The 13,931-nt window shown below is 41.8% G+C and overlaps 1 protein-coding gene across 3 annotated transcripts in view; it reads left to right on the top strand.

Moving 5' to 3' along the window:
• SAR1B (secretion associated Ras related GTPase 1B) overlaps positions 1-12,701 on the top strand; it is a 30,232-nt gene extending 17,531 nt beyond the window's left edge. For 2 of the 3 annotated variants that reach the window (XM_061617143.1, XM_061617142.1), the window contains 5 exons: positions 2,418-2,537; positions 5,132-5,197; positions 9,641-9,744; positions 10,625-10,756; positions 12,045-12,701. In XM_061617143.1, coding sequence (XP_061473127.1) covers positions 2,418-2,537; positions 5,132-5,197; positions 9,641-9,744; positions 10,625-10,756; positions 12,045-12,161 — 539 coding nt within the window. In that variant the 3' untranslated portion in view covers positions 12,162-12,701. Of the gene's footprint in view, positions 1-791; positions 860-2,417; positions 2,538-5,131; positions 5,198-9,640; positions 9,745-10,624; positions 10,757-12,044 lie in introns of those variants that run through there. The other variant, XM_061617144.1, reaches the window with a different exon arrangement.
• The last annotated feature ends 1,230 nt before the right edge of the window (positions 12,702-13,931 follow it).

Raw genomic sequence — 13,931 nt, 5'->3', positions numbered from 1 at the left:
TGGCGTCGGGCTTGATTACTACAGTGCACTATACTTGGGGCTGCCTTTGAAGACTGTTCAGAAACTGCAATTGGTTCAAAATACAGCAGTTAAATTACTGTGTAGAACCAAATTAATGCAACATATTTCAGTAGTAAAAAAGGCTCCCAGTACATTTCAAAATACAATTTGAAGTGCTGATGGTAACCTTTTAAGGGAGGGGTGGAGAACCTGTGGCTTTTGAGATGATCTTGGACTCTCAACTTCCCATCAGGCTCAGCCAGCATGGCCAACTGTCAAGGATCGTGGGAATTGTAATCTGGCAACATCTGGAGGGCCACAGTTTCCCCCACTCCTGCTTTCAGGCCCAAAGTGCTTCAGAAATTGGCACCTTAAGGATTGCCTTCTCCCCTATGAACCTGCTCATCTATTAAGATTTGCCTTAGAGGCTTCTCTTGTAGAGTGCAGCACCTATTAACCAGTATAACCAGTAGAGTCCAGTAGCATTTTAGCTTGCTTATCAGTGCCAGTTGCCGACCGTAATAATAGACCATCAGCCAAGTCTTTAAGAAAACAAAACTTTACTGTTTTCACACCGTGCTCCGTCTCTTGCTCACCAACCAACTCTATAATGCTTTCCTATTACCCCCACACCTCTGTGTGCTCATGGAAGCCTTTTTATTGCTGCTTCACTTATCAGTTACAGCTGCAGCCTGACCTTGGGCGTTTCTGCCAAGTGCTGTCAATTACCGGCTTCACTGTGTCTTTAACTCCTAACAGTCTTGTCTGGAACTGGCTGTGTTGCCCACCTAAGCCTGACATCTCTCTGGATTGATGGAAGAAAAAGATTTCCTGGCTGTTAAATGCTCTCTCTGGGAAGGTCTGCCTAGTTGAGTCTGTGGAAAAAGATTTAAAATATTTTTATTCCCTCAGGCTTTTCAAATCTACATATATTTTTAAAAACTGCTTTTGCTGGTTGCTGCATTTGTTTAAAATAGTGTTTTGCTCATTTCTTTTTGTTACAGATTTCAAATTTCATTGTAAGTTGCTTTGAGAAACTTCTGAATTGAAGAGCAGGGTAGATAGTATAGACCATTTTAAAACTGGGACTAAATGTAAAAAATGTACTACCTTCAAGTCGATTCCGACTTATGGCGCCCCTATGAATAGGGTTTTCATGGTAAGCGGTATTCAGAGGGGGTTTGCCATTGCCTCCCTCTGAGGCTCGTCCTCCCCAGCTGGCCAGGGCCTGCTCAGCTTGCCACAGCTGCACAAGCCAGCCCCTTCCTTGTCCGCAACTGCCAGCTGGGGGGCAACCGGGCTCCTTGGGACTATGCAGCTTGCCCACGGCTGCACAGGTGGCAGGGCACATAACCCCTGAGCCACTCACTGTGGGGGTGATCTTTAGCTGGCCCTTGACACCCAGGAGACACGAGCGGGGATTTGAACTCACAGACTCTGGACTCCCAGCCAGGCTCTCCTCCCCACTGGTTTAGTTGACTTTAATTTGCCAGTATTCATTCTTCAAATGGGCTTAAATTAAAAATGGCATTTTAGAAACAAGATTATAATTGAATTAAAATTATGTGCTTGGAAACATCTGAGGGCTGAATTATTATTCAACCTGGGGAGAATGTCTGCCTGGACCCCCCCCCCCAAGTGATTGTGTGGCCTTGCTAAGAAATTTAATACACATCCAGTTCATGGCCAGAGCGACCTCTGCCAGTTAAGAAACATACAAAGGCTCTCATATACCACCTCATACGATTTGTCTATCTACTTCATGTGTAGCCCTCCAGATGTTGTTTGACTACAACTCCCGTTGTCCCTGACCATTGACTATGTTGAGCTGGGATTGATGAGAGTTGGAGTCCAGAATTCCCATTCCAGGTTCTCCATTGCTGATCTAGTTCAGTATTGTCTATTCTGACTGGCAGTGGCTCCCCAGGATCTCAGGCAGAGGTCTTCCACATTACCTGCTGCCTCATCCTTTTATCTGGAAATTCCAGGACCTGAATCTAGAATCTTATACATGCAAAGTATGTGCTCTGTCACTGATTTATGGTCACCCCTCAAATGTTGTAGTGATCTTAGCTGGAGTCTTCTGTCATAGTTTTACATGCTTCTCCTAGTTTTAGCAAGTAAGCTTAAAATAGATTGGCATCCTGTCTTGAAATCTTTATCATCCTCTTTGCATCTTCTTAAGCAACACTATTCTAGAGTAACCTGATCCTGAACACTTGCATAGCTGTATATGCATATGTAAAGTGTTTTGAGATTATGTGGTGGCATTTAGCAGACCATCTGTCATTATTTATTTATTTATTTATTATGTGGTTTATATCCCGCCCTTCCTCCCAGCAGGAGCCCATCATTATATGATGATATACCTGTGGAAATTAGTGCTTATTTACTGAATACCTCTGTCCTTTATTTAGGATTGTACAAAAAAACTGGTAAACTAGTATTTCTTGGATTGGATAATGCTGGAAAAACTACCCTCCTGCACATGCTTAAAGATGACAGACTGGGACAACATGTCCCCACACTACATGCAAGTAAGTCAGTGTTCCCTGTTTCTGTTATATGCTTAGTGCTGCTTCAAATATCATATGTGCTTCATTAATTTTTATGCCACAAAATAGCTTGTGGAGAAGGAAATGAATAATTCTCAAACTGTGAATGGACTTCCCTTGAGGGGTCATTGGGCACTTGGGCAGAGGGTGCAAGGCTGCATTGACGGTTGGGATCCTGACACACATGGTGGTATCCTATCACACTAGCCAACAGGCGAGTAGATTGAACACCCCCAGGCAGTTTGCCTTGTTGCTTCTTAATCCTACTTGGGAAGAAGAGCAGCTCTTTCTGAATTTCCCCTTTGTTCTTACGTTTCTCTGTGTATGGCTTTAGGAGGGGATCTGAGAGAGAGTCTCTTCTTCCTTGTGACCTGTTCCTGGAAATGCCAACAGTAACTGGCTGACGATTCTTTGAGGTCTTTTCCAGCTCTGCTACCCAAAGCCTTTTTAGAGATGTCAGGGGCTGAATCTGGAACCTTCTGGTTCAATGTGTTCCAATACTGCACTATAATCCTTCCTTCTGTTCTGTTGGGCCCAAGGGCACATTTAGTTCCCCCTTTCCACTTGTTTTTGCTTTTGTTACTGTTGCTATGCTTCTCACCACTGCTTCTAGATGACCTGTTACTACATGGCCCACCATAATTACACCAGCCCAATATTACCATTACTTGTCAGTGGTCTCCTTTCAGTGTCCCTGCTTCCATTCCCCTTGCGCTTGCGGAATTGGAAGCAGGGCAAAGTGAGGAAAGATATGTTTGCAGCATTGTAGGCCTCTGCTAGCTATGAGGAAGTACAGATAACCACACATGGTCCTGGTGGCTGCTTTGATTTAATGGACACCCTGCCCAGAGGAATAGCCTTCTTATCCTGTTGTAACAAAACCAACAGTCTTGTGGCACATTAAAGACTAACAAATTTATTGTGATGTAAGATTGTATTTTTGTTTTTATCTGTATCCCACTTTTCAGAAAACAAATCCTTACCAGCGACGTTAAATGACTCTTTAAAAACTGCAATGATATTTTGAAAACCCACAAATAATATCAACATGTAAAAAGTCATTGGGATCCTTCTCACAAGGCTGTTGGTGGCACAATGAGCCTGTTGAGGGCTGGGAGGGGACAGTCCAGCTCATCTGCTTTCTAGTGGGATTCTTTCCTCGACGGTTGATGGTAGATGGCTGAGTGGTGAAGGAGTTCAGGTGGAGTTTCCATGAACTTGGTAAAACAGGGGCAACCAGTGTGGTGCCATCCAGATGCTGCTGTTGCTGGCTTACAAGCTACCATTAGCCAATGGTCAGGGGTGATGGGAGTTGTAGTCTGACAATATCTGGAGGACACTATGGGTGTATTCCAGTAAGTCGTATTCACAGTACACCCATTGAAATTAATGAATATAATTTAGTCATGTCTGTTAAATTCAATGGGTCTACCCTGAGTAGGACATAGTGTGTTGAATGCCACACTATGTTGCCTGCCCTTGAGGTAAAAGAGGCATGGTATAACTGACTCCAGGATTCCACGAGCAAAAGTGTTTAGCATGATGATGCATCCTGATTTGATTTTGTGCATTCTTCCACAACTGCAGATGCTACACATTGAATGTGCTGAAATCATCATCACAGCTGGTATTGGTTGGCCAGTTTCCTTAGGTAAAGAGTTGTGGGCAATGTCTAAACGCAGTTTATCTAGTTATTATTTAACACTGGTGTGTGGCAGCAGTCTCGGCATTTATGTGCAGTAGCTCACCTTGCTGATTATGGAGTTTCCCCCACCTCATTGCAAACTCTGAAAGGTTTTCAGCAACATAGTGAAAATCTCTTGATCCACATAGCAGACTGTCAGCTGACTTGCAAGTGGAAAGCTGTTAGTTTGCCAATCCATCTGTGTAACTTCCCAAACAAACCTTACTGATATTACTGGGATTTACTACACCATATATATATGACATGTCTACTCAGAGGTCCCATTGAGTTCAATGGCATTTACTCCCAGGTAAGTGGGTATAGGATTGCAACCATAAACACGGCTAATACTCTCTAATTGTACCCCATAGCTCTTGTGGCCAAAATTCACACGGCAGTTAAACCTGAATAATCTAATTTTCAGCTGCTCAGTTCAGTGCAAGTTAGACCACAATCCTATGCATACTTACAGGAGATAAGCCCCACTGACATTAATAACATTACTTCTGAGGAAGCATATATAGAGTCAGGCTATTAATTACTTTAGTTCTGAACACTCTGGAACATTTATATCCCACATTTCCTCTGGGAGCTCAGGGTACCCATCCAAACGTGGTTCTCCCCCTCTCAATTTTATCTTTGCAACAACCCTGTGAGGTAGGTTAGACTGAGAGATACTGACTGCCCCAAGGTCACCCAGTGAGTTTCATGGCTGAGTGGGGATTTGAATCCTGGTCTCCCAGATCCCAGTCCAACACTCTAACCACTACATCACAGCTTGATTCTGCAATGCAATATGGTTTGTCAGTATGATGGTTATCTACACCAGATAATGGCTTGCTGCAAGATGTTATTTCTTAAAATAAATACATCTAATTTTATGTTTCTGCAGCTGCAGAAGAGCTGACAATTGCTGGTATGACTTTCACTACTTTTGATCTAGGTGGACATGCTCAAGGTAAGTGATGTCAACATGCAGGAGACTTATTGTAACATGCTAAGCTTCCTTGGCTGCACATAAAAGTTTTTGTATTGCAAGAGGATTATATATTTTTCAATTCTGAAAAACATTCCTAATTTTATTATAATTGATAGTGAACTCTTGTGTTAAAATTGCAAATCTCTCTGTTATTTGTTCTCTGTTAAACTACACATAAATGGTGGGTAGCAGACACACTGTCTTAAGTGTGAACTACAGGATGCTTAAGTTGCTGGTTTTGCACTTAATAGGATGAAGGCTACTTAGAATATTATATCACCATAAGTGTTTTCAATGCAATAGTGTGTGTGTGTCATTTGGAGAAGCTAACATTATGCAACACCTCTATTTTTATTATACTTCTAACACATTAAAATAGGCTAAATGTAGGTAAAGTCAACAACTTAATCATATGGATTGAAGTTAATGGTTATCTGGGACTCCCCCCATTAGATGCAGGGGGAGCAAAAGAAGTAATTCCACAAGCACAATGACTTCGTTGGATGGAACCCAATATATGTACATATGGACTTGCTGCACTACTGAACACTGCTAGACGGAACTGATCCTCAAATGTTACTTGCTTTTGTATTTATATTCACTAATAAGCAAAAAATCTTGTGGTCTAAGAACGTATTTGGTAACATTTGGTAACGGTTTAAGAATGAATTTGGTAACATATAAGCATCTGAGCATATGGTTAGTGGTTGCAGCACCTGCCATCTCCAAAGATGGAGAATTACATTTTTGTATGTTTGTTGGTGTTCTTTTTACTTTGCTTCTTTTCTGTGTTACTACTGTTTCTACAGAGCGTTTAACCTAGAAAATTGTATTTCTCTCATTATTCATCCTAGAAATCTGTGTCAAAATTCAAAGCCTTTTTAATGATCAATATCATATGATGGTGAAGATAGCCTTTTGTGTTTCAAACTGGAGGTTGTGCTCTATTTCTATTTTAGGTGCATTAACAGTTGAATCTGAGACTGCAGTTTAATGTAAAATCAGACTGATTACAATATGTTGCTACTTAAGCAATGACTCTAGCTGTTGGAAAAAACAAACTTGGCCTGCCCAAGATGCATATTTTCAGCCTGCTATGCTTAAACTACTTCACTTAAGGAAAGGTGAGCATGGTCAATTAAAAACATAGAGCACACCTAGAATTTTGCTAGAATTCTGTTTTATCTTGTGCAAACTGAGACACTCCTCATGTCCATTGGAAATTACTAGGCAGAAGTCAGTGCCATTATTCCACAATTTTTTTTGAGCTTTTTTGTGTGTGTTGCAAAGTGTTGCTGTACTTCACATACTCACAGAAACAGAAGCAAAAGAAAATGATTTACTATAGGAAACTTCACTAAAATTGCAAAGTAAATCAAACATATTTAAAGTGACCATCTGAACTATATCAGCTGTCTTAATAGTGTTGCTTCCTCCCTACTAAAACAAGATCAGCACAGCACAGGTCTTGTCTCTGTTATTTGGCCTGATGGTAGGTGTTGCCACCACTCACCATACGCTCAGAGGGACATGTTACCAAATTCTCCCAAGCTACACAGGAAGTGGATTGGACTGTGAAAGACCAACCCAAATTGTGTTTGCATTTTTTTACAAATTTATAGGGCAGTACAATATCTCAGAGAGGAGGTCAGGTCTCCTGCTCCCCTGGTGCATTCACTGTAGCTGTCCAATTTCCCTGCTTTTTAAAGTTTGATAGAAATATCTGTTGGCTATAGCTACATTATTAAACCGCAAGGTTTTTTGCCTATTAGTGAATTTCTCTGCTTTTTAATCCGGGAGGTAAGAAATGGGATCCTGTGCAAGTTTGCTGAGAAGGATTGATCATTTGCATGCTTATTGAATTCAGTGGGATTTACTCCTCTGCAATCATGCTTAGGATAGGTGAAACTGACCACAGGGGATGGGGAGGGGGGCAGGGGAGGAGGAGGAGGGCAGGTTTGATCATTTGCATATTTATTGAGTTCAGTGGGATTTACTCACGTGCAATCATGGCTAGGATAGGTGAAACTGACCATGGGGAAGGAAGAGGGGAAGGGAGAGTAGAGGGAAGGAGGAAGAGGGGAGCGGAAGGAAGGGATTGGAGGGGGAGGGGGGAGGAGTGAAGTAAGGGGGAGGGAAGGGGCAAAAGGGAGGTGATGGGAGGGAGGAGGGAGGGAGGACAGGTTTGATCATTTGCATGCTTATTGACTTCAATGGGATTTACTCATGTGCAATCATGCTTAGGACAGGTAAAATCGACCATGGTGAGGGGGGGTGGAGGGGAGGGAGAGGAGGGGGGAGGGAGAGGAGGGGGGAGGGAGAGGAGGGGATTGGAAGAGGAAGGGGGGTGAAGGAAGGGAGAGGGAAGGGGCAAGAGGGGGAGGAGGAGGGGAGGGCAGGTTTGATCATTTGCATGCTTTTTGAGTTCAGTGGGACTTACCTCTGCAATCATGCTTAGGATAGGTGAAACTGATGTGGGGGTGGGGGGGGAGGGAAGGAGGATGGAGGAAGGCATAGGGGAGGGGGAGGGGAGGAGGTTGGGCGGGTGGGCAGAGAGGAAGCCCCTTTCCTTTCTAAAAGCAAAACATTGTGAATAGTAGCCTCCCACCCAAATTTAAACCAAAGCTGTCACTAGCCACATCCACAACCGACCTTTATTTCACTTTAGACCGTCATGGCTTCTCTCAAAGAATCCTCAGAAGTGTAGTTAGTGAAGGGTGCTGAGAGTTGCTAGGATATGCCCTGTTCCCCTCACCGACCTTCAATCAGAGTGGCTGACTGTTAAACCACTCTGGCCACTGGAGCTCTTATCAGGGGAACAGGAGTCTCCTCTCAGCACCCTTCCTGTCATGCCCCCCTCAGAGGACTCATCCAGGGAGGAAGAGGAATGGGAGACCGCAGACCCAGGAGAGGGGACAAGTAGGGAGACAGCCCAGGACCCTTCACCAGACCAGAGACAAGCCCCTGAGGGAGCCAGAATCAGGAATCGACCAGGAGGCTGCTCCTTCCCCAGCAGAGAGAGGACACCAACAGGTGTTGCAGCAACGAAGGCAATCAGTGCAATTAAGGAGCAGGAGAGTTCACAAGAACGCAGGCTGATAGGTAGCACCTGGGCCAGCATGCAGAGTACAAAAGGCTGGAAGGAAAGGGAAACTTCTTGCTAGAGTCAACGTCAAGCCTTGCTGCAGACATTACTCCAGCTCTCCTGTTAAACCTGTGCCTTGAACCCTGCCCTGCCTGATTGGATCTCTTGGTTTCTGGACATTTGGACTCCCTTAAGGAGTTCTCTGCCTCCTCCTTCAGTGCTTCCCAAATGGTAAGCATGCTGGCTGACCCCGGGGTTCCTCCTGCCTGGCAGATTTATGGTCTGGCCTTATCCATTCATTACCTGCATGCCTCTGTGAACCCCTGTGTTTGACACTTCCAAGGATTCTTTGGGGAAAGCCATGATTGTCCAACGTGAAATCAAAGTCTGGTGTGGGTGTGGCTCCCTGATTAGGCAAGTCCAGCAGCTGTGAGTCTGGTTTTTAGGACTCTGACAGTTGGTTCTTACTGAGCATGCCCGGCCTTATTGAGTTCAATCTAAATTACTTAAATTAATTAAAAACCAGCCAGGTATTTTTTTTTAACTTTTAAACTGCAGAAGATGAAGGTCAGAGTATGGGGCAAGGTCAGTAATAGGATTACAGGTACTCTGTGAACATGGCTGATTTTTAATTAATTTCAACAAATTATTAGAACTCAGAAAGAAAAAAATCCAACAGGGGTCTGGTTTTTTCTCTCTTTTTTCCTTTGAACTCTCAATTCTATATGACTATTTTCTGTATTGCCATGAAAATTTAGAGCGTTGTTAAGCAAGCATTTCTGAGTTCAGGACTATACGTTTTGTAAGGTTTTGTTTTGAAATGAGCTTATGGGAAGCATCAGAATGGCATGGAGGGTATTTTCAATTTAACATCGTGGCTGTAATTATTCAGCATGGATGCTGAGTATCCAGAGGATCCAAGATGGCATTTTCTAAAGGATGTCTTGATAGTGGGATGTGGTTTAACTTTTTAGAAAATATATATTCCTAATGGTGAATGTGCAGCTTTGTTTTTAAGTTCCACCTCTAAATTGGGTAATCTTTTTTTAAAAGCTGCAATCTATTTGCCTGTTAATGTCATGAGCTATAGCACAGGTTTAGAAATGGATTTATAGATATTAAGACTGTGTCTTGCAGTAAAAATAATATGGTTTTTCAATTTTAAACTCGGTATGTCACACTGTAGAACAAAAGTAGGCTTTTTAAAAGCTTTATAAATATAGCTCAAAATGCCTTTTTTAAAGTTCCTACTCCTTAATGAGGTGTTACTATGAATAGTGTTATAAGAATAACAGATAATTTCCTCTTGCAGCTCCTTTATAACTGTCTTTTGTTAGCTCGCAGAGTTTGGAAAAATTATCTGCTTGCCATCAATGGCGTTGTCTTTCTGGTGGATTGTGCAGATCAAGAAAGACTGGCTGAATCTAAGCAAGAACTTGATGTGAGTTTGTAATATATTTGGCATCTCTAAAGTACTACTGAAATGTGTGACATTGTAATGTGTGGGGGAGAGAGGAAAGGTTGCAGTGACTAAGTGGGGAGCATTGCATTTACATTATGTGCCCTACAGCATCGTCTATGTGCCTACAACTTATTTTTAAAAAAGGAAAAAAACAAAAAATTATTTCACTAGAGACTGGTCCATTAGAGCATTGCCCCACCAACCTCAGCTAGCCCCTACTTGTCTTCCTTCCTATTTACAACCAGTCCAGAGACACCCTGTTGATGTCGTCCTCCTTAGTCTCAGTGTTGTCCTTGTAGAATTTGGCGAAGGATGGGGACAAAGCTAGAATTAATTGGCTCTGCCATTTTTCAGCTCTGGTTGGTCTCACTGCCTTCTGCCCTACCAGTCCCAATGTGCACTGGCCACCATAGGATTACCTCATGACATGTGATTATTTTCACCCCGTCTGACATATTTGGTATATTTTACAAATCTCTCCTATGCTTTAACTGTATAATACTCGTACTGGTTTTATGAATTTGCTACATACGCAGTTCTCTAAACCTCTGTTTTTTCCTGTTCCCACTTTATTAATGAATCTTCTCAGGAGCTGTATTTTTAGGGTCATAGTATCCTCTTTCATCTTTGTTTAGTTTCATAAAGTGTAAACATGTGGGGAAAAGCCGTGCTGTGGAGAATTAATATGTTGTTGTTCTCCCTTCTTTGAACATATTTTGACCTTAATACACAAAAGAGAGATCTTGCAATAAAATATTTTAATAGGTGCTAAACATTCTCCAACTATAATGGACTTTTGGAGGTTCACTTCATGTAAGGTGTACAAAAACTAAAATATGTGTCTTTTCTCTCTTCATAGGCACTAATGACAGATGAAACTATTGCTAATGTGCCTATCCTAATTTTTGGTAACAAGATTGACAGACCAGAAGCCATCAGTGAAGAAAGATTACGAGAGACATTTGGTTTATATGGCCAGACAACAGGAAAGGTACTATTATTCTTCTTTCCCCTTTCTGCAAAATGCATAATTCTAATGTGTAGATAGCTTTCTCCTTTGTGTTTCTGAGGCGTGCTTTACTGCTAGTTTACATATAATTCTGTGTCGATTCCATTTATTTTTGTTGTGCTTTTGTTCATAGAATTAAAATGTGTTTATATTTTTAAAAGGTCCCTTACAGTGCTTCAGATTCCTTTTTAAAATAAGTCAAGAACAAGTAAACCTTTAGAGACTGAGGTTCATAAAAAAAAAACACTGGCTTTGTTAAAATGTACTTTTAATATAATTTAGAATTTTAAAAGATAATTGTCTAATGGAAATCTGAATTGTTGGCTTGTGAAATATCTTCTTGCCTCTGGCAATAAACTCAAGAATTCAAATTTTAAACTAAGTTTATTTGAACTCTTTTAATTAAATATAATTTTAATGTTGTTTGTGCCATTTACAGTAGTCAGCTTATATATCTCAATACAAGAAGCAGATTATTTCTTATGCTTATGAAACTGTTACTTACCCTTGTTTGGGACACATCTGAAACCTGCTTTTCTGTGTTCAGAGAATAAGCCTTTCTGGAACACGAATGACAGGGAGGAGAGCGAGACTTTCCTTCTAGTCCTAGGGGAACCTCTCCCTACTGCGACCTGGCACTATTCTGCTAGAGCAGCCTTTCCCAACTAGTGGGCCACCAGATGTTGTTGGACCACAATTCCCAACTTTCCTGACCATTGGCAATGCTGGCTGAGGCTGATGGGAGTTGTGGTCCAGCAACACCTGGTGGCCCACTAGTTGGGAAAGGCTGCCTTAACCACAACACCACACTGGCTCTCTGACAAGACTGTCAGCACAGTAGAGATTGCCCAGAAACTAGCATGCTACCAAAATGTACAGGAGCACAGCATAGGTAGCAAAGTGCCCTTGTAAGGTACTCAGGAAGGAGCAACAGAGTTGAAATCTGAGCTTTTCCAGCAAAGGAGTTTTTCCTGAGAAAAATTAGCTATTGAAGACTGTCCAAAAAAAGGGAGGGGAAATGAGGCTGAACTGTTTTCGGTGATCGCCTTGCATGACTGTTAGGTTGGATAACTGCAATGCACTTTAACAGGGCATAGATAACTGTAGACTGACTACTGTGGACTGACTGAAGGGTTTGCAGCTTGCATAGTTGCTTCAGTTGAACGAAGGTCCTTCATCCACTATGGCTACTTAGAGGTCAAGGGATAAAGATGAATGTAAAGGATTAAATTTCAGCTTATTGACCCTCATTTTTATCTCATTTTTTCAGGGGAAAGTTCCAGTGAAAGAATTAAACACCCGACCCTTAGAAGTCTTCATGTGCAGTGTGTTAAAGAGGCAAGGCTATGGTGAAGGATTTCGTTGGATGGCACAATACATTGATTAATGCCAAAATCACATTAGTACATACTATCCCAAGCCTGTTCATTATTTGATCACTCTGTGTACATAACTTGAACTCAATAGACTTTGGTTACAAAAGTGTATTTTTTTTATTATTGTATCAATTGTGTTAAATTTTAAGTGTGAAGACTGAAAACATATTTTAAGCAAGTTTGGCAATTTGAATCTTGTAACATTAGTCTCTAGTCCTATAAAACCACTTTCTTTTGGGATTTATAGCTTGTCTGTTGTCTGCAGTCTTTTTTCTTTCTTTCTTTCAGTGACTTTCCAGGTCAGTCTGGTTTTTTTTAATGCACTTTTTAAAAGCTCAGCTCTACAGAAGTTTTGGTCATATTTAATGCTCATCATGTTAAATTTTTATGTCCTTTTTTGAAAATTGGTTTTATAGATGTAGAGAGTATAACCACCTCTCAAAGAAAAGTAATGAATCAGCTTATGGATAATTGCATGATGCCTTACAGTTTTCAATAATATACTTTCTTATGCAACGTCATGCAATAAAACTAAATCCCATTTCTTGACATCTTTAATGGGAAATATTTCATTTTAATGTGTCTTAACCTAGTAACGATGTCTCAAGATGTGAATATGTGGGGTAGTTTTCTGAAATGCAGTATAATTCCAGTGTAATGTTGGCTTTTTATTATTAATCTGATTATCTCTATGCTGGGAATGAATCAAATTAATGTTAACTATGTTTTCTGAATATTAACATTCACTCACAGTTCTTCACATTGTACAGTAAGTTACAATGGTCTCTCTGTACATGCCCTGGTCACCTCTCGCCTAGACTACTGTAATGCGCTCTACGTGGGGTTACCCTTGAAAACGGTCCGGAAGCTGCAACTGGTACAGAATGCGGCGGCTCGTCTGATTAAAGGCAGCCGCCGGCAAGATCACATCACTCCAGTGCTGAAGGAGTTGCACTGGCTACCGGTTGTTTACCGGGTCCAATTCAAGGTGTTGGTTTTGACCTTTAAAACCCTATACGGTTTTAGCCCAGTCTATCTGAAGGAGCGCCTCCAGCATCGTCAGGGATGCCGCTCAACAAGATCAGCCTCAGAAGACCTTCTCTCAATCCCACCGGTTAAAACAGCTAGACTGGTGAGGACTAGAGAGAGGGCTTTTTCAATAGTGGCCCCCACCCTGTGGAACTCTCTCCCAAATGATCTCCGCCATGCCCCTTCTATGATAAGCTTCCGCCGGGCCTTGAAGACCTGGCTCTTCAGGCAGGCTTTTGGGGTGGGTTAGGTTTCTTATTGTTATGGTTTTAAATTTTAATGTTTTAATGTATTGTTTTATCTTGTACGTCGCCCAGAGTGGCTGGACAACCAGCCAGATGGGCGACTAATAAATTAAATAAATAAATAAATAAAATATCATAGTACTAGTGAATGCCTGAACATCCATAGCTGAGCAGTGCGCTTTGCACAAGTTTTTGTGCAGGGCAGAGTGCCACCAGATTCCCTGGGCTGCGACGGGGTGGTGGGAAGAAGTGTCATCATGCACAATGTCTGTTGTCCAAAGCAACAGGATAATGTACTCGGCACTAAAGATGTGCAGTAGAAACCTGGTTCTGCATCTAGATTTGTGTTCACTGAGTTGAGGCCTCTGTATGTGGCCAGCTATCTTGGGCTGTTTTTATTCCTCTTGAAGTGTTGGTGCATTCTTTTAGTTTCTATGCACTGTTTTGTTACCCCATATCAACCACTACCCTCTAGAAAAGGCCCTCTAATTGCCCTTTGGGGCTATG

The sequence above is a fragment of the Rhineura floridana genome, chromosome 3 (assembly GCF_030035675.1).
Source record: "Rhineura floridana isolate rRhiFlo1 chromosome 3, rRhiFlo1.hap2, whole genome shotgun sequence".
NCBI lineage: Eukaryota > Metazoa > Chordata > Lepidosauria > Squamata > Rhineuridae > Rhineura > Rhineura floridana.
Note: the sequence above shows the minus strand (reverse complement) of the source record. Positions and strands in the feature narration are given on the sequence as shown.